We start from the raw sequence: 18,354 nt of genomic DNA on the forward strand, positions 1-18,354 counted from the left end.
AACGCAGCTGTTTACTATCACTGGCAAGCCTGTGGTCTGAAAAGTTATTGACAACTCAGTACAATGAACAAGCTCAAACAATGCATTATATTGGGATCTCAAAGCACCATTCGATAACAACAGCCTAAAACCCAAGAACCTTCTGTAAAAAATTACAAATATCAACCTAACTGCACCAAACATCAAACTTGCAAAGGATTATTAGCTTTGGGAATACAAAAGCCTCTATTCTTACTACAGTACTATGTAAGACAAACCTGGAAATATCTACCAAGTACATTTTAATGAGATCTTGTGCTATGCAATGCTCTGAAGTCAGAGAGGTGCAGACAGACATGCTGCTTCACAGAACCACAGAATCGACTGGGTTGGAAAAGCCCTCAGAGATCATCCAGTCCAACCCTTGGTCCAACTCCAGTCCATTGACCAGATCATGGCACTCAGTGCCATGGCCAATCTCAGTTTACAAACCTCCAGGGCCGCTGAGTCCAGCACCTCCCTGGGCAGCCATTCCAATGCTGACCACTCTCTCTGCACAGAATTGCTTTCTCATCTCCAGCCTCAATTTCCCCTGGCAGAGTTGAAGCCCATGCCCCCTTGTCCTATTGCTGACTGCCTGGGAGAAGAGCCCAATCCCCCCTGGCTAAAACTGCCCTTCAGGTCGTTCTAGAGAGTGCTGAGCTCACCTCTAAGCCTCCTCTGCTCCAGACTGAACAAGCCCAGCTCCCTCAGCCTCTCCCCACAGGGCTTGTGTTCAAGTCCCTTCCCCAGTCTTGTTGCTCTTCTCTGGACCCACTCCAGCACTTCAATCTCTTTCCTGACCTGAGGGGCCCAGAACTGAACACAATACTCCAGGTGTGGCCTACCCAATGCAGAGCACAGGGGAAGGATCACTGCCCTTGTCCTGCTGACCACGCTGGTTTGGATACAGGACAGGACACCATTGGCCTTCTTGGCCACCTGGGCACACTGTTGGCTCCTGTTGAGCTTCCTGTCCATTAGTCCCCCCAGGTCCCTTTCTGCCTGACTGCTCTCCAGCCACTCTGTGCCAGCCTGGAGCGCTGCAGGGGGTTGTTGTGGCCAAAGTGCAGGACCCGGCACTTGGCCTTGGTGAACTTCAGCCCACTGGAATCGGCCCATTTTTCCAGTCTGTCCAGATCCCTCTGCAGAGCCCTCCTGCCTTCGAGCAGCTCCACACTCCCTCCCAACTTGGTGTCATCAGCAAATTTGCTGATGATGGTCTCAATCCCTCATCTAAATCATCAATCAAGATGCTGAACAGGACTGGACCCAACACTGACCCTGGGGACACCACTAGTGACTGGCCGCCAGCTGCATGCAGCCCCATTCACCAGCACTCTCTGGGCCCGGCCCTCCAGCCAGTTCTTAACCCAGCAGAGAGTGCACTTGTCCAAGCCATGGGCTGCCAGCTTTTGCAGGAGTATATGATGGGAGACAGTGTCAAAGGCTTTGCTGAAGTCTAGATAGACCACATCTACAGCTTTCCCCTCATCCACCAGCTGGGTCACCTGATCGCAAAAGGAGATCAGGTTGGTCAGACAGGACCTGCCCCTCCTAAACCCATGCTGGCTCGGTCCGATCCCTTGTCCATCCTGAAGGTGCTGTGTGATCGCATTCAGAATGATTTGCTCCATAACCCTGCCAGGAACCGAGGTCAGGCTGACAGGCCTGGAGTTGCCAGGGTGAGCTTTGCAGCCCTTTTTGTGGATTGGGTAACATTTGCCAATTTCCAATCGTATGGGACCTTCCCAGTGAGCCAGGGCTGTTGGAAGATGGAGAGCGGCTTGGCGAGCTCTTCCGCTAGCTCCCTCACCACCCTAGGATGGATCCCGGCTGGTCCCATAGACTTGTGAGGATCCAGATGGCTCAGTAAGTCACCAACTATTTCCTCCTGGAATACAAGGGGGCTATTTGGCTTCCTATCTCTGTCAACCACCTCCAGAGGCTGGTTGTCCTGAGGGCCACCTGTCTTACTGGTAAAAACTGAGGCAAAGTAGGCATTAAGTACCTCAGCTTTCTCCTCATCTTTGTTAACTATATTTCTCTCAAAGTCCAACAGAGAATGGAGGTTTTCCTTGCCCCTCCCTTAGTTATTAACCTATTTAAAGAAGAACTTTTTATTATCCCTAACAGAACTGGCCAAATTAACTTCAAATTGCACTTGTGTTTCCCTGATCTTTTTTCTGCATGATCTAGCTATTTTCATAAATTCTTTTTTCCACAGTCGCTAAACTCTTTTTATTTCTGATTTCCTTCAGAATCTCCCTGTTTAGCCAAGCCGGTTGTCTCCCCTGCCGGCCAGTCTTTCGGCACACTGGTACAGCCTGTTCCTGTGCACTCAAAACCTCCTGCCTGAAGCACGTCCAACCCTCCTGGCCCCCCATGTTTTTAAGCATTGTTTCCCAGGGTATGCTCTGAACTAGGCTTCTGAATAGGCAAAGATCTGCCCTCCGCAAGTTCAGTGTAGAGGTTTTATTAATGGTTCTCCTTGCGTCTCTGAGTATTGAACACTCTATTATTTCATGGTCGCTATGCCCCAGGCAGCCTCCAACCACTACATCTCCCACCAGCCCTTCTCTGTTTGTGAACAGTAGGTCTAGCGGGGCCTTACCCCTGGTAGGCTCATTTACCAGCCGATGAAGGAAATTGTCCTCTATACACTCTAGGCAAGTCCTAGACTGCCTCTTGTGTGCAGCACTGAGCTCCCAGCAGGTATCCGGCAGGTTAAAGTCACCCACAAGAACAAGGGCTGTCGATTTTGTCGATGCTTCATCAGCATGTCTTTTAATTAACTCATTCCAAAGGCACACAGGAAAGCACGAGTACGATCACTGATCTCAACACTTCTTTGGAAGAACAGAACTCATGTTACAAGAGGTTTTAAGAGAAACCTGTTGGTTTTTCTCTACACTAAACAGCAGGATGCAACAGAACCTCAGCATGATGTTCAAGCATCTTTTCCTAAACGAATCTAAGTCAGCATTCCCAGTATTCTAAAGTTTTGACTCTACAAGTCGCTTCCAGGTCCTGTTTCTTCATGAATAACACTTTTTGTTTCCTCCTGAGGAGAGATGTAGTCTTGTGATAACTTAAAAGACCGAAAAAAAAATCTGCTAATCACATTTTAAGCAGCAAAAACCTGAGAAACTGTTCACATTTGGGAATTCAAAGCTGCTAAGTTACCTTAAAACTGCAACAAGCATAAAAATCACTTGTACAAAACTGAACATCTTTATTCTAAAAATTTTGTAAGTTCAGATAAGGGGTTAAGAAAAATCATTCCTTTACAAAAAAGGAACATCACAGAAAACACTGTTAGATATTTTTCTCCAAAAAACCTAGTTTGTTTCAATATACACTTCATGCAAACTATCTCCTAATCATTCTATAATATTATATTACTTTACCTTAAAAGGTTGCGTACTTGCCATCAGTTTAGTATCCAACAGCCTAGAAACAAAGATCTAAATAAGTTGAAATGCAAGAATGTCCATTTTGCCAAATGCTCAAAAATGTTTTAGTGTATCAGCTGGGAAAAGCAGTTTCACCCTACCAAAAAATTGCTCTGGGATCTTAGAGCAGCCCAAGCACTCCTTGGCTTTGTTCCACAGCAACTAAGCAATGGCAAGAAATGCAAACAATAAGTAGTAAATAAATTTCATTCCAAATGTAGTGCAGATTCAAAACATGATGCCAAAAACAAGAGTAGCAAAGCTGCATCTTTTGCCAAGAAGCAGAACAATAACATTGCTCTTCTGAAAAAGAGACGCTACAGAATACTCTAAAAACTATCATTATCTAAGTTGTTTCTCATTTTATTTCCAATAACAGTGAGCTTACAGGACTAGGACAAATAATACCGGCTTGCTAAAACAATATTAAAACAGTTGAAAGTTTGAGCTAAGAACTTACCGGGGAAAGACACATGATGTTAGTTCCTTGAACTCACTGAGGTCCTAATTCAACATGAAACCAGAAAATAAAATCCAAGTAAGTTAACTGCTTATCAATCTCGGGATGATAGAATAGGAATAGCTACATTTATCCAATCACCTTCTAAAATTCTCACACAGCAACTCAATTCTCACCTCACTAGAGATGTATTTGTCAGCATTACCATGAATGCCACCCGCAATTACACAGAACTACAGACTAATTAGTCCTGATTGGTCTGTGATTTGTAAGAGAAGTGGTCTAGCACCTCCAGCTCCCTACCCCATCATATAACCCAAACTATTTCTAATTCCAGCTGCGTTAACGGTTTTACCTACACATTCCCAGCATTTAAGGTGCCAAAGGAACATAAGCAGCCCTGGTGGACAGCTGACTGACTACGGGCTCAGATCGTCCAGGTGTCAGAAGCACGGGCACAACGGACAACTGCTGACATCCCAACGCCGTCCGAACAGGTCCCTAACGTCTTTCTCCCATTTCGTATTCAAGTCTTCCCCACAACACCCACAAACCCATGAGGATTGCAAGTAATCCAGCCATCACGGAGGCCATCCTTCCCATGAGACCTCCGGCTTCTTCAGACAACATCCTCAGTGCCAAATCATTGCTTAGTTTAACTTGTTATACTATTGCAGCCATGAACTGTCAGAGTGCCCTGCTACTGTCAGGAAAGTGTGCTCGTTCAGACATTCCACCTCTTCACCCCAATGACCACCATCCTGCTACGAAATTCCTTATCATTCTGTTAATTGTACTATATTATACAAACACATGTATTCCCACTTCGTTAATTACAAGGGGAAAAATACCACACAATAATGCTGAAGCTCCAAACCAGTATCTTAACAAGTAAATCGGTTAAATTTATCTGCCATTATCCAGGAATGTTCTGAAGGACCAATAGACATGTACAGAAACCACAATTCAATTACAACATTTAATTTGAACACTTTAAAAATGTAAAGGAGAAGAATTCAATCCAACTAAGCTTTCTACATGAGGAAAGTAAGGCAGTAGCCCAGAAGTAACAAGTGTTCTTTCTAAAATACTTTTCTGTTGTTCTTAATAGACCGTCATACGCTTCCATTCACAAGAGAGTTTTGAGACAGGACTAAAGACAAATACATTAAGGCATTTGTTTCATCATCTGAACACTCAGAAGATTACTTACATCAGGTAGGGGACAATAGAACTGGTGTATGGTATGCATAACATCCAGGAGCATGTTGTGCCCAATAACAAGCTTGCCCTGTGAACAGAACACGGAACATTAGTTACATTTCCAGCAGAGAGATGAAAGTTCCTGTCCGGGAGGTGAGCAGAGGGCAGCGGGGAACACACACAGATCAAACCTCCCCACTCGCTCCCTGCCTCCCCACGCTGCTCCATCCTCTCCGAGCAGCGGCTCCTTTTCCTCTGCCCCACCACTCATCACAGCTTCAGCAGCAGCTTGAAATGTTGAGAAGATGCACTGGAACAGCTACTCACAGCTTGGTACCCAAATGGAATCTATTTCAGACTGAAGCCGAGTGATTTCTCAGTCCGCTACCTTTTATTTTACAATTTGTACAAGAACTCACAATATATTCTTTATGGTTATAATCAACAATATTTATGAGGGGCATGACACTGCATCTCACAGCGCAGAACCTTTCATGCCAGGTGATGTACAATCAAGTGCCTCCTTGAAATAGACCATACATTTTTTAAATGTTAATTTTGATTCATTTGACATGACAACCTTTTCTGCTTCCCTACACTCTCCATTCTCTAAAGAAAACAATACACATACTTTTGGTTTTTTTCCCTAATCAGCAGACTGTAACAACTACCTGAAAATAATTGAGCTGAAGGGGACATCAAACTATAGCTTATTTCAAACCATGTAAGAATAGGAGAACCAAATGCTCTTCTCTCATTAAGTCTTTAACTGCTAGGAAAAAAAAAACAAACACACACACACACAAACAACTCTTTTGGGGAAGAGAGGAAAAGGCCTCAAAGCTTAGTTACTTAAGAGAACCTTATTAAGAGCCCTAAGAGATTGGTATTCTTGACTCTTACAGATAACGAGGCTGTTCATGCCATTATTTTAAGAGCTTACTTAACTTACCATGCTCAACCATTGTAAAACATGAAGCAACATCAACAACAAAAAGCCACTTCAACCTGTATTTCATCTTCTCCCAAAATCTAACAGCAAAACAATTCTTTCTTTAAATTATATTTCTTTCTTATAACCAACGGTACGTTAAAAATCATTTTAACTTACAGAATTAGCAATGGCATGAATGACTCTGGAAAATCCTACTGCATCATTCAATTCTTCCTGTAAGCAAAGATTCTGACATTAGTGAAATATAAATCCAAATACTGTCAAAACTGCACTCGCGAACTGGCGGACACACCAGTTTGGTTCAAACTGCTTCTCAGGCATAACCAAGAACAGACCACAGAGGAAATGTCAATATTTTGAAGATACAGGAGGTCAAAGCAGGGTCCTGCTGACAGAATTCCAGTTTAAAAGTAGCCCTAGCTCACTGTAAAGCAGAACGAGTTGCAGGCTACTGTGGTGGCTTGACCCTGGCCAAAAGTCAAACACCCACCTTGCCTTTTGCTCACTACCCTTTCCTGGGGATCAGGCAGGAAAAAAGGATTCGTGGATCAGTATAATGACAGTTTAGTAAGAAAAGTAAAAGCTGAGAGCACAAGCAAAGCAAAAAGAGGAATACATTCCGCACCTCCCCAATGTGTTTAAAGGCTCCTTGGGATGACGAACTCCAGAACAGCTCCCCCAGCCTCTTGCCCACTGCCCAGTGCATTTGTTTTTAGGAGAGGGTGGAAGAGAGACATTGTGCAAGCCCTGCTCAGCAGCAGCCAGCACGCCGTCGTGGTATCGACACTGCTTTAGCCACAAATGCAAAGCACAGGAACATCTGGGCTGCTACGAGGAAAGTGACCCCAACCAGACCAACACAGCTGCCTGCAGTTTGCTGTCAGTACAACATCTGAAACAGTGCTCAGCAGCTATCAGACTGCACACCGCTCCAGAAGACAGTAAAGTACGTAACTTCAGCCACATTTTATACATGAATTGTCGTAAGATGCAATAAGTTGAATCCTGATTGTTATTTCTACTAAATCAGATTGTATTTTTATGTTAACATTGAGATTGGGGAAGAAAGATTCTTCACTATTTATAGAAATAAAAATAAGAAGAAAGATTATACAACTACAATATTACATAAGAGGAGTGACACATTTTAAACTAACTCAGATTTGTTTGGGGAGACCTGACCACAGCATGTATTTTAGTTTCACTTAAAGAATTTAACAGATTTTTCTTTTTCAGGTCTAGGGAAGTAATTTCTGTCTTGCATTATTTGTCTTTATTCAACCAGAAGTGAAATTAGTTCAGCTCTGAAGGACGCTACTCAGAGCGAATAACACACCTATAGATTCCTTCACAAAAATCTACTGTAGTAACAAATTGTCCCTAACTTGCCTTTCGGAAAAAGAGATATCACGTTAATTGAGGTCTCTGTTGGTATCTCCTTCCTTCTCAAGAGGACCTGCATGCAAGTATGATTTGCTGCACCTGAGTTGACTTTATCTTGAAACACGTAAGCACAAATCCCAAGAGCGGGATCAAGAATTCCCACAATTCACATCTTACGGCTGCCGGAAACTTGGGTCGGGCTCAGCAAGCAAAAATACCAAGTCCCATCAACAATGCTGAGTGTGCCTGAATACACCAGACTGACTCTCAGTATTCATGTGCAGCGTGTCTCCAACAAGAAAAGTCAAAGACCTATTAATTGTACCGGAGGTTTTAACTCAGACAAGCAAGTTTTGTAACAAACTACTCCAAGTACAGTTTGTGAATCCAAATAACATGAAAACCTGCTCGAGAATTTCTGCAAGACTTTTTTTGCACTGACTGTTGTTATACAGCACTAAGAAATGCAACCGGCTGACGTTTGCTATTACTAGGCCATGCTTCTCAGAGGGCAGGTTCATATACTGAGGAACTCACTGCTTCAGGATATTGGTGAAGTACTCTACAATTACTCCTTCTTTAACATTTTGTAGAGTTTCTTGCAGCTGTTCTTGCTCTATTGCAAAGCCTAAGTCAGCTGGTAGAATGTGTAGGATAAATTTCAGACGACGGTCACAACCAAACAACAGGGAATTACTCCCAAAGCCTATGGCACAATTTTGCAGAGCTGACTAAGTCATGGATTCTCCCCCTCCCTCTTTCACATAAACTAATGAGATGGAGCTTTTTACCTGTTCTTTTTCTTGTTTCTGCTGTTCTCTTCTTTTTCGTTCTTCTTCATTTACTTTGCTAATAACAATGTATCTCTCCTTCTAAAAATCAAAAATGTATAGTTTGAGGAATGACTCTGAGAAGTTCATGTTTAAGACCACTGCAAGTTTCTGTAAATGTACATTGTAAAGAAAGTTAAGTCATAGCTTGACAGCAGTTACCCGGCAACACGACTTGTTTCTATTGTAAGCACCACTTCATCACCCACTCCCATACCCCTCCTTTAGAAAGCGCTATTAGATCATCCAAACCTAACTTCTACTAAATCCACTTTTTACTTCTGAGGAAAGGTTATCAGTGCGTCCTTGTAAATAATGGATTGCAAATCCCTTTTGAAGCAGAGATTTGTGCTGGGATGTGAGGATACAGCAGGTAATGACACTATTTTCCTCTAAGATCAAGATCTGCTTTTCATCAAGAGACTGACTTTCCACCGAGACTCAATGTCAGATCCAATACACTTTAAAATAACCTTTAGTATCCTTTAAAAAAAATATTAAGCCACACAAATACATGCTTACACTTCATATGTTGGTCAGATTTAATGTTTAGAAACTAGTACATTGTATTCTGTTTAATTTTTTTGCATTTTTCAAAACAAAGCTCAAGTTAGATCTCAAAGTTAGGAGAGCTGGTAAAATTGAGAAATACAATTCCCTTTAAACAGAACAAGTGTTACAGGCAGCAACATGCCTAGTTACCTTATCTGACTCGAGAGTTTCAACGTGGATACCTTTTGGATATCTGCATCAAAACAAATGAAAAGTAAATACAATTAGTTATTAATTTGACATTTAGCACATTGAAGCCACAACAGCGGGTAGGTAGTTTCACGTCTCAATATTACTAGAAGTCTTAGGTGCAAAAGAACTATTAAAAGCTCCTTTTAATTTAAAATGATGGAAAATTTGAAGCAGTAGTCTAGTTAAATTGGCCTCCTTACGCTACCTAATGGTGACTGACACTAAAATGCATTTTCTTATGCAATTTCCCATCCTATTGCTATGGAACACGTAACTACATTTTAGTAATATTAAGCAAATGTGATATAGATATTTCATCCACAATCTATAATCTCTGTGTTCAAAAAAACCAAAACTCAGGTGAGAAAGCTCTCATTTACCTGCAGCCACAAGACAGTTTCTTTGGTGTCTACATGCCTTTTAAATCTCTTATTGTATGATTTATAAACAACCCTAAACTTCCTGCTAACAGTACGTTCTAATAGGAAATATTAATACAAATGTTGTTACCTCCACTACAGGGTTCCATCAATCTGCCACAATCACATTTAATTACCAAGGTACCACCATACCCAGAGCCACAGAGCACCCCACCAATAGCAAGGTCAGAGAATATTGTCCTTCACTGCTTACCAAGTGGATATTAATCTGATCTTCCTATTAAAATAAACTAACCCAAATTATATAACCACCACAGAGCCAGCATGTTTCCTTTGCCTGGCTACTACTAAAACTAGGACTAGAGAACACATACAATAGTAAGAGAACTATTGTGCCCTCTCCACCCTGACTTCTCACACAGTTTGGAACCCAGATCTCACTTTCAAGTTTTCACGTCACAGACCTTGGATACACCAAAAAACAACACTTAAATAAAGAAAATGACCTGCAAAGGGTTCGGGACACAGGAGCAATCAATAACCGCACTGTTTTCTCCACGCTAACTTCACAACTTTGCTTTCCCTCCCCAGTCTGCACACCCATGTACACAGCTGTACACACATCAACCAACACAGCTATATGGTAAAATAATACAATTCACGAGCACATTCTTCTGTCTTCACTCTCTGAGAGAAGACACAAGTGTCAGACAAACATAACCCTGTGTGTTAGTGGAAGCTACAGATATTCTATAAATATATTGAAAAATCCACACAGAAAAATTCTTGAGAACACCTTTCCATTTTTGAGCTTAGTTCTCAAGCTTGCTCCTTGAGATCCCATTTTAAAGGGAGAAGCTTTACTTTAGTCACTTCCAGCGTAAGCAACAAAGTGCCAGATGTTGTTGTAACACTGAATTCACTAAGCGTACAAAAAAAGATTTCCATTGTATTTTCCACACTTCCCTAGTGCAGCCAGAACAATGAAACTCTCACCTGCACAGCCTTACAGCCTCGCCTAAGGCCTTAAAGGATGTGTTTAGGCAAAGATAAGGGATATAGTAAGCCAAGAAAGGAGATGAGAATCACTGCTAGAATTAGGACTTCTAAGCCATCAGAAATGCTTATCCCTGGTATCTAACAGAAAACTCTACACATACCAGTACCTACCATAGAACGCGTAGTTTTTCAAGTACAGCCCACAATCTGCATCAGCACATGCACCTTCTGTTCACTGAAACCCGGTCGGGCTGCGTTTGTTACATAATTCTAGGCCGCGCTGTGCTATTCACAGTATTTACATAGGAATGGTTAAGTAAATGCGAAGCTTTAAAATGTTCAAATGAATCATCACAAACCAGTCTAACACAATTTATCTTCAGATCATTATAAAAGTATTCTCTTAAAGGAAAAATATAGTCTAAATCAACCACCTCTGAGGATAAGTAGATCAGATCTTACCCAGATTTCTTATCTGAATTACTAACAATACACAGTAAGGCAGCATTACCAGTAACTTACTTCCAGCTCAGCGTCTGATAAATTAATTTCCTCTGAAATCTAAAAATCAAAAGACAGTTGTGTTACTAATACTCCTCTTATGTAAGTGTTTCAAAGTAACAGTGTTCAGTTAAAGCCCGTTCCACGGTCATTTGTAGAACGATTTTAAAAGCACAAGTCACTGCTACCAGAACCTACCGGCTTTGAGGGGTTTTACTGAATTCTGATGTTCAGCTGCCAAGCTGTAAAGGCATTTACACTATTCTGTGCAGTTACCCACCTGTCTTCTCATAAGCAAATATTCTGTAGTCATGATTACTGAATATAGACACAGTGATGTTACCTCACCCTCAGCTTCACAATGTTCTAGTATTTCTAAATTATTTTTTAATTTTTGAAATAACCACACTCTCCAAACATCTGGGCTCCAAAGCTAAATAGACTTTGGGAAGGAAACCCACTACAAACAGTTTCGATACACAGTGTCAACTACGAATAACCCATAGCTCAATAGGTTTGAGAAATTTGTTTATAAAACGCACATCCAGGGCTTATGGAAAAATAGCAAAAGGAAGCTCACATCTGCAAGACACTTCTAGGCTACACTTAAATATGTTGTCACCACATGCAGCCATTATGGCTCATTGTCACGGACGCATCCCGAGGTCCATTTAAGGGACAACAGGGTCCAAAACAACTTGTATTAAACCAGTGAGAAACAGGGTTTAGCACTCCAAAAGTGACTTGAATACAGGTTCGGATATCGGTTGAGGAAAATTATGAAGGGGCAGCAACTAATCCAACAGGAGGTCCACAGAGTGCATGCACGTGGCTTCACCAAAACAATGCCGGAGCCGTCCCTGAGTCCGGGAAGAGTCCACACTGCATGAACACGGTGTGGGGTTATTTCAAAGGGATACACGTACTCGTAGTGAGTACGGAAAGTGTACACTCGCGATTCTGCGAGGGTAAATTTATAATACGCTCACAATCCTGTGAGGAGAAATACACGTGCAAATGTGCACGGAATATTACACGTGCTTATGTGGAAGCACAGGAGGAAAATACACTCGTGATTCTGTGAGGATTAATTTATACACGTGCTCGTATTGAACATGGAGAGTACACGTGCAAATGTGCACGGGAAGTGTAAATACACGTGCAAATGTGCACGGAAAGCGGATACACGTGCAATCCTGCGAGGGTTAATTTACTCCCACCCGTGGCGCAAGGCAAGCGGAGTCTCGGTCCCGGGGGGGGGGCAGTGGCTCCTGGCGGCAGCGGCTCAGCTCGGAACTCCAAGAGATCCGCGCAAGGGGCGGAGTCTCGACGAGAATCCCGTTTTATAGCCTGATCAGATCTGACTGTGGGCATTCCAGAAGCTTCTCTGCACCCCCACACTGACTGTGGGTGCCCCTGAAGCTTCCAAACATCCCCACACTCACCGCGGGTGCCCAGCGGCTCCCTGGCCCCTCGGTGCTCCCTTCTCCTAACGGTCCTGGCCAGAGGCTCTGGGGCCAAACAGAAGAAGCTGTCAGCCTCAAACAGCAGAGAGAGAGGGAGATGTGTCTGCTCCTTCCATATTGAAGGAAGGGAGGGGCAGAGAGAGGGGTTTGCATTCTGTCACACTCATAAAGCAGAGCATGACATCCATATAAATTACCACATTTCCTCATCCTTCGGAGACCAGTCAAATGTAGATTTTTCTACACTGAACCCCAGTAAAGATCATCTTCTTCATCATTCCCCTAATTCTATGTGACCAAAATAAATAATATTTTAGATGTAATTTCAGAAACTGACCCTGTACATGGTTCCAGTTCCAAACTTTCATTTTCTTCATTCTTTAATAAGTCTTCAATCTGTTCCCTGGAAGAAATAGATTATTTGCTTCTATATCTACTATTTTGTTTTTACAATGTTTAGAGCTCTCCCCAAAAGACAAGAATACACCCCATAACAAACAAAAAGATAATTATTGCACTACTAGTGAACTAATAAAAATAGCTTAGCTACTGAAAATAGCTTTGACACACGAACATGTATCTGTTGCTTACGTTTTAGTTTCAACATCTTCCAAGGATATTAAATGATTTCACTTACACCACTTTCTCAATGAATTTCTTCTGATCTTCAGGAATTGTTACAGGACACTTTGTGGCATTAGGAGAAATGTATGACAGAGATCCTGCGCCATTGGCCTGAGAACGTTTCTCATCGAGCTGTTCCCTTAGCTGTCTTTCCTCCTCCTGATTTAAATATGGAATTCCTAATTTAAAAAAAAAAAAAATTAAAATCTCATCATAATTAGAGACAAATTAGAGATACATGATTTAGCAAAGACTTATTACTAACCAAACACTTGCCAGTGTTACACCCCTGAAGTCTCAAAATCAAGGAGTAACTACCAGCCCAATTGTAAATTAGATAAGAGCAATTCTAAGTGCTACATTATGCATTAAGAGAGTATCATGAACGGCTGCCTTTTTCTTCTTTCATTTTCTATGAAGAAAGATGTCATCATAAATTTTGCAGACATTGAAAGAAAGAAAACCAAAACAACTCACCAGTGCGAAAAACTTTATTAAAATCAAATCCTTGGTTTGCTAAAAAATCTATACTTGAACTCTGCAACAAATGAAAATAGCTTTACAATTGGCACAAGTATCTGGGGCATTAAAATAACAATTCAGTTATTTTTATACTTCTTAAGAAATTATACTAAGTCCAATATCAAGCACAATCAAGTTTGTGACCCTAAAGAAGCCACAGCAAGTTTAGCCTATGCTACTTTCACAATTCATTTTCAACTTGCATAAAGCAAAAGAACAATAAATGCACTAAACTGATAAAGATGAAAGAACGAGCTATGTGGAGAGAGAAAACTACAGAAAGCAAAATGTGGTTCAGGAGAACAAATCCGAGACCAAAAAATGCTGCCAATAGTCTGAGAAGCGGTGAAAGGGAGATAAGCAGAACATCAAAGAGAAAAAAGCAAGGGAGCAAGAAGTCAGACAAGAAAGGAACCAGAAAAAAAAAAATAGAATCATCTTGACAGGTTTGGAATATTATCTCCAATTCCAGAAACCACACAAAGTAATGTGTAACATGAGCTGAAAACTGAAGTCAAAGCTCATTTTTTGGGATTGCTCTTAACTTTCTTCTATAAGAAAACAAACAAACAAACCCACAGACAAAAAACCCAAACCACAACAAAACTTAAGTTTATTTGCCTTTTAAGCTGTTAAAAGAACCAACCACTTCTCCCTCTACAATGATGTAGAGTTTTCCTGGTATCACAGAATCACAGAATAGACTGGGTTGGAAAAGCCCTCAGAGCTCATCCAGTCCAACCCTTGGTCCAACTCCAGTCCATTCACCAGATCATGGCACTCAGTGCCATGGCCAATCTCAGTTTACAAACCTCCAGGGCCGGTGAGTCCAGCACCTCCCTGGGCAGCCATTCCAATGCTGACCACTCTCTCTGCACAGAATTGCTTTCTCATCTCCAGCCTCAATTTCTCCTGGCAGAGTTGAAGCCCATGCCCCCTTGTCCTATTGCTGACTGCCTGGGAGAAGAGCCCAATCCCCCCCTGGCTAGAACTGCCCTTCAGGTCGTTCTAGAGAGTGCTGAGCTCACCTCTAAGCCTCCTCTTCTCCCGACTGAACAAGCCCAGCTCCCTCAGCCTCTCCCCATAGGGCTTGTGTTCAAGTCCCTTCCCCAGTCTTGTTGCTCTTCTCTGGACCCACTCCAGCACTTCAATCTCTTTCCTGACCTGAGGGGCCCAGAACTGAACACAATACTCCAGGTGTGGCCTCCCCAATGCAGAGTCCAGGGGAAGGATCACTGCCCTTGTCCTGCTGACCACGCTAGTTTTGATACAGTAATATTTTTTAGAAGGCTGCTGCAGGTATACTTTAACCAAACAAAATCCAACTTGTTTTTCTACTCACCTGACAGACAAACTTGACATCTGGTGAACTTCTATTAAAGGGTTTTGGGAAAATATAGAAATTAAATGACTTCATTATATACCTGTAAAAAAGATGAGTTTCATGTCAACTCAGCTTATCAATATTACTTCATAAATTCCTCAATTAAGAAAACAAGGAATAAGAGAATAACATACTTTTCTTCTGTGTGATCATATTTAAAAGTGCAAAGGCCAAACTGAAAGAGCAAAAAATCCATGGAATGCTGGAAAGAAAAGGAAAATTTTGCATGAGAATAAAAATCACGCAAATGCAAAGACAACTGGGGTGCAGCCACAATAAATATGATTTCTTTCCATTTCAAAATTAAGCACATCTGAATCTTCTTAACCAACGATGTTCTGTTGGTAATTTTGAAGTAAATACACCAGAGTTTTTCAGCTAGTTTTCATCCACATCTTACTATTGCCCAAAGATGATTTGTAGTATGCATTTCCACTCCCTAAAAGATAAGAACCAAGGGATCTCTCTGCACCTGTTGATCACACAAGAGATGCTGCACTCAGAGCAGCCATCAGTCTCCTTCTCAATGCTCATTTACGTTCCTCAGCGCATGACACTGCCTGCATACAGTTTTCAAATACACACAATAATACATCGAATATTCTTCTAATCCACATGGCTAACAGTGGATAATAAGATAGCACAGTCACTAGGCACTTTATCATCACGTCCTCTCATATTACACAATTGCTGGATCAATACTGGAAAGGTTTTCAACAGCACTGCAAGTATATGAGAAAATAAGCATTGTGGTCTCATTGAAAGACTCATTCCTCCTGAGGGCCAAATATCCATTTTAAATGCTAAGAACACATTGGATTATTCAATTCTATCATAGGGAAAAAACAATAGGTGGCAACAGGACATGCAAAATTAGTCCTTTACTCTTTGAGTATAAAGATTAAAACAATATTCAAGTTAATTTATTAGCTGGTAAATATTAAGTTTTACGAAGGTGCCAACAAAGAATTTGGAACTGGATTCTGACACACCAGATGTCACAACGAGCAACAGAGACTGTGCCTGCAGGGCTGGAATTGTCAGCTACCCTGAAGCTGTCAAACACTCCTCTACGCAGCCAGGTCAACAGAATACGGCATCATCTGGCTCGTGGGATGCTCTTCAGAGACTGGGCTGTACTTCTTACTGTCACCTTTAGTGTTGGGGTTTTGGTTTGGTTTGGTGGTTTTTGTTTGTTTTTTGTTAGGGTTTGGGGTGGTTTTTTAGCATTCTCCTCAGTTTTTGCCATTTCTTGTCCTAGTTTCTCAGTAGGAGCACTACCCAGTAATGCCCTCATCCTGCAATGTCTCTTAACAGAATATTAGTAAACAGTGTCTATTGACTCCTTGGACACTTCAAGAGACAGCATGTGCTGCGATGCTCAGCATTCCTCTTTTCCAATTCATTTTTCTTACAGAAAGTCAAAACCAAACACCAAACCCACAGCCCACATCACAGCTTTGACCTTTTGACTCTCACACACTACATGTTGTCTCCTGTGCTCATTTGACTATTTTTCAAGACTCTTTAAACATCCTCCAGCACCCTGTTCTTTCAGGTGTTTTATTTGCTGCAGAGAGGCAGAGGTGGTGTTGGTAGCTGGCCTTTTAGTTTTTTTAGTCCTGGCAGGGGAGATAGTTTGGAAGGATGCTAGTCCTATGGTACTTTCTTTGCCACTGAATTTCTCTTACCCTCTGAACTGATTAATTTTAACACTCTCAACATCCTTTCTGTATTAACTCTTGCACGAAGAATGATACCGGTCTATTCTGACCACGGCTTCTACAAGTTTAATGCAACGCTCCACAGTGCTTGTGCCCTACTTAACTCAATTTTACAGACCTCTGTCATATTTCCTTACATTGTCTCCATTTTGACCTAAAAAGTTCTAAGCTTTCTCCCCAGCATTTTCATTTTAGTCAAGATAAACACTTTACCTTTTTAAGCTTCTGATACCTGTCTTCTGGAGTGTCAAAGCCATTGGTTAATGCACTAACAGAAGGCCCGTCGCTGATCCCTGAAAAAGTAGAACATATTTTCCTTTGAGTACGCTTTTCAAAATTAGCCACAGCAAAAAAATGCAACAACTGGTAATTTAAGAGAAACATTTTCACTTAAGGAACACGTTAACATTATTTCACGCGAGAAAGATTTTCTACTGCATAGAAGCATGCATCTTAGCGTAAAAGCCACTCAATTCAATGGTAGCGTTCCAGCAGCAGAGCTCTGCTGCTCTGGTTCCTAGTCAACACCACAGTAACATGGAAGGATCTATCAGTAATATAATGTCAAAGGGATTTCACAACAAAATTCAGGATCAGAGTCAAACTAAAAATGGCAAGAGTGCTATCGACAGATCTACTGAAGGACTCGGTCACCTTAAGCAATACATAGCACCCATATTTCCACAAGCCCATCTAATAAAACCTAACCCTGATCACATTTATATTTCAAGGTTGACTAAAGTCTGTATCCCAAAGCTAAAGCACTTATTAAGGTATTTCTCTGATGCATAAACCCTGTGGATTTCACACACATTAAAGTTCTTACTGCTGTCTTTGCCTGTCCAAACACTTGCAGAGTCTCCCTTATTTATCTCTTGCTTTCATTACATGTATAAAGTTATGGTGCTGGTTTTTTTTTCCTAAACTGCAACCAAAAATCAATTGCCATGTTACAAGATGACAGTGGGGAGGGAGTGGAAGCAGCCTGAATATGACATGTATATTTCCTTGACCAAAAACCTGCTATCATACATATAATAACCGGTTTAATAATTTTGTGGTAGCTTCAACTTCTTCAAGCCAACGCTGAGATCCCCTACCTGAGCGAACTGGGGCACCCGGGACCCCACAGACATCACCAACAGCCCCTGACCACGAAACAGGTGCGACTGTACCTGAAAACTCTCCATCAATGGCCAGGAAGTCCGACTCTTCAATGGCTTCGTACACTTTGGTTAGGTTATCCTTAAAATCTGCGGGAAAAGGGGTGAAACACACCTGAGGCTGCTGAGGGCTGCGGCCCGCGCGCCTCCGGCGGGCACGGGCGGCCCGGGCTCCGCGGAGCGCGGGGCCGGGGCGCTGGAGGGGCCGGTGAGTCCCGCCCGCCGCGTTCCAGCCCCGGGCCGGGCAGCGGCCCTCCCGCCGCGTCCCGCTCCTCGCCGCCCCTCAGGGGACCCCTCGGCGCCTGACAGAGTGGCCGAGGCCGGAGCGCGCAGCCAGCCTGGGGAAGGGAAGCTGGGGCAGCGGGGCATCCCCTGCGCCGCCGGCTTGGAGCGTCTGTCCCCCCCTCCCGCCGCGGCGCGCGCAGGGCGGCCGGTCACTCACTGCTCCTGGTCACCTCCATCCCGCCCGCCCGGCCCCACCGAGCGCTTCCGGAAACCGCCCCGCAGCACGTGAGCGCCTACGTGAGCGCCCCAGGGCGGCGG

The 18,354-nt window shown here is 42.6% G+C and overlaps 1 protein-coding gene across 3 annotated transcripts in view; it reads right to left on the bottom strand.

The window, feature by feature from the left end:
• Window positions 1–18,354, bottom strand: part of PARN (poly(A)-specific ribonuclease) — a 251,745-nt gene that overhangs the window by 47,092 nt on the left and 186,299 nt on the right. The window contains exons 1-15 of one of the 3 annotated variants that reach the window (XM_065850999.2): window positions 18,254–18,338; window positions 17,824–17,901; window positions 16,862–16,941; window positions 15,059–15,126; window positions 14,883–14,964; window positions 13,496–13,556; window positions 13,032–13,197; window positions 12,732–12,797; window positions 10,950–10,988; window positions 9,007–9,049; window positions 8,266–8,346; window positions 6,248–6,304; window positions 5,147–5,224; window positions 3,934–3,977; window positions 3,429–3,471 (exon numbers count right to left, since the gene is read on the bottom strand). In XM_065850999.2, coding sequence (XP_065707071.2) covers window positions 3,429–3,471; window positions 3,934–3,977; window positions 5,147–5,224; window positions 6,248–6,304; window positions 8,266–8,346; window positions 9,007–9,049; window positions 10,950–10,988; window positions 12,732–12,797; window positions 13,032–13,197; window positions 13,496–13,556; window positions 14,883–14,964; window positions 15,059–15,126; window positions 16,862–16,941; window positions 17,824–17,901; window positions 18,254–18,272 — 1,005 coding nt within the window. In that variant the 5' untranslated portion in view covers window positions 18,273–18,338. Of the gene's footprint in view, window positions 1–3,428; window positions 3,472–3,933; window positions 3,978–5,146; window positions 5,225–6,247; window positions 6,305–8,265; window positions 8,347–9,006; window positions 9,050–10,949; window positions 10,989–12,731; window positions 12,798–13,031; window positions 13,198–13,495; window positions 13,557–14,882; window positions 14,965–15,058; window positions 15,127–16,861; window positions 16,942–17,823; window positions 17,902–18,253; window positions 18,339–18,354 lie in introns of those variants that run through there. The other 2 variants (XM_071815352.1, XM_071815353.1) reach the window with 2 other exon arrangements.

Source organism: Patagioenas fasciata, chromosome 15, assembly GCF_037038585.1.
Source record: "Patagioenas fasciata isolate bPatFas1 chromosome 15, bPatFas1.hap1, whole genome shotgun sequence".
Taxonomy (NCBI): Eukaryota; Metazoa; Chordata; class Aves; order Columbiformes; family Columbidae; genus Patagioenas; species Patagioenas fasciata.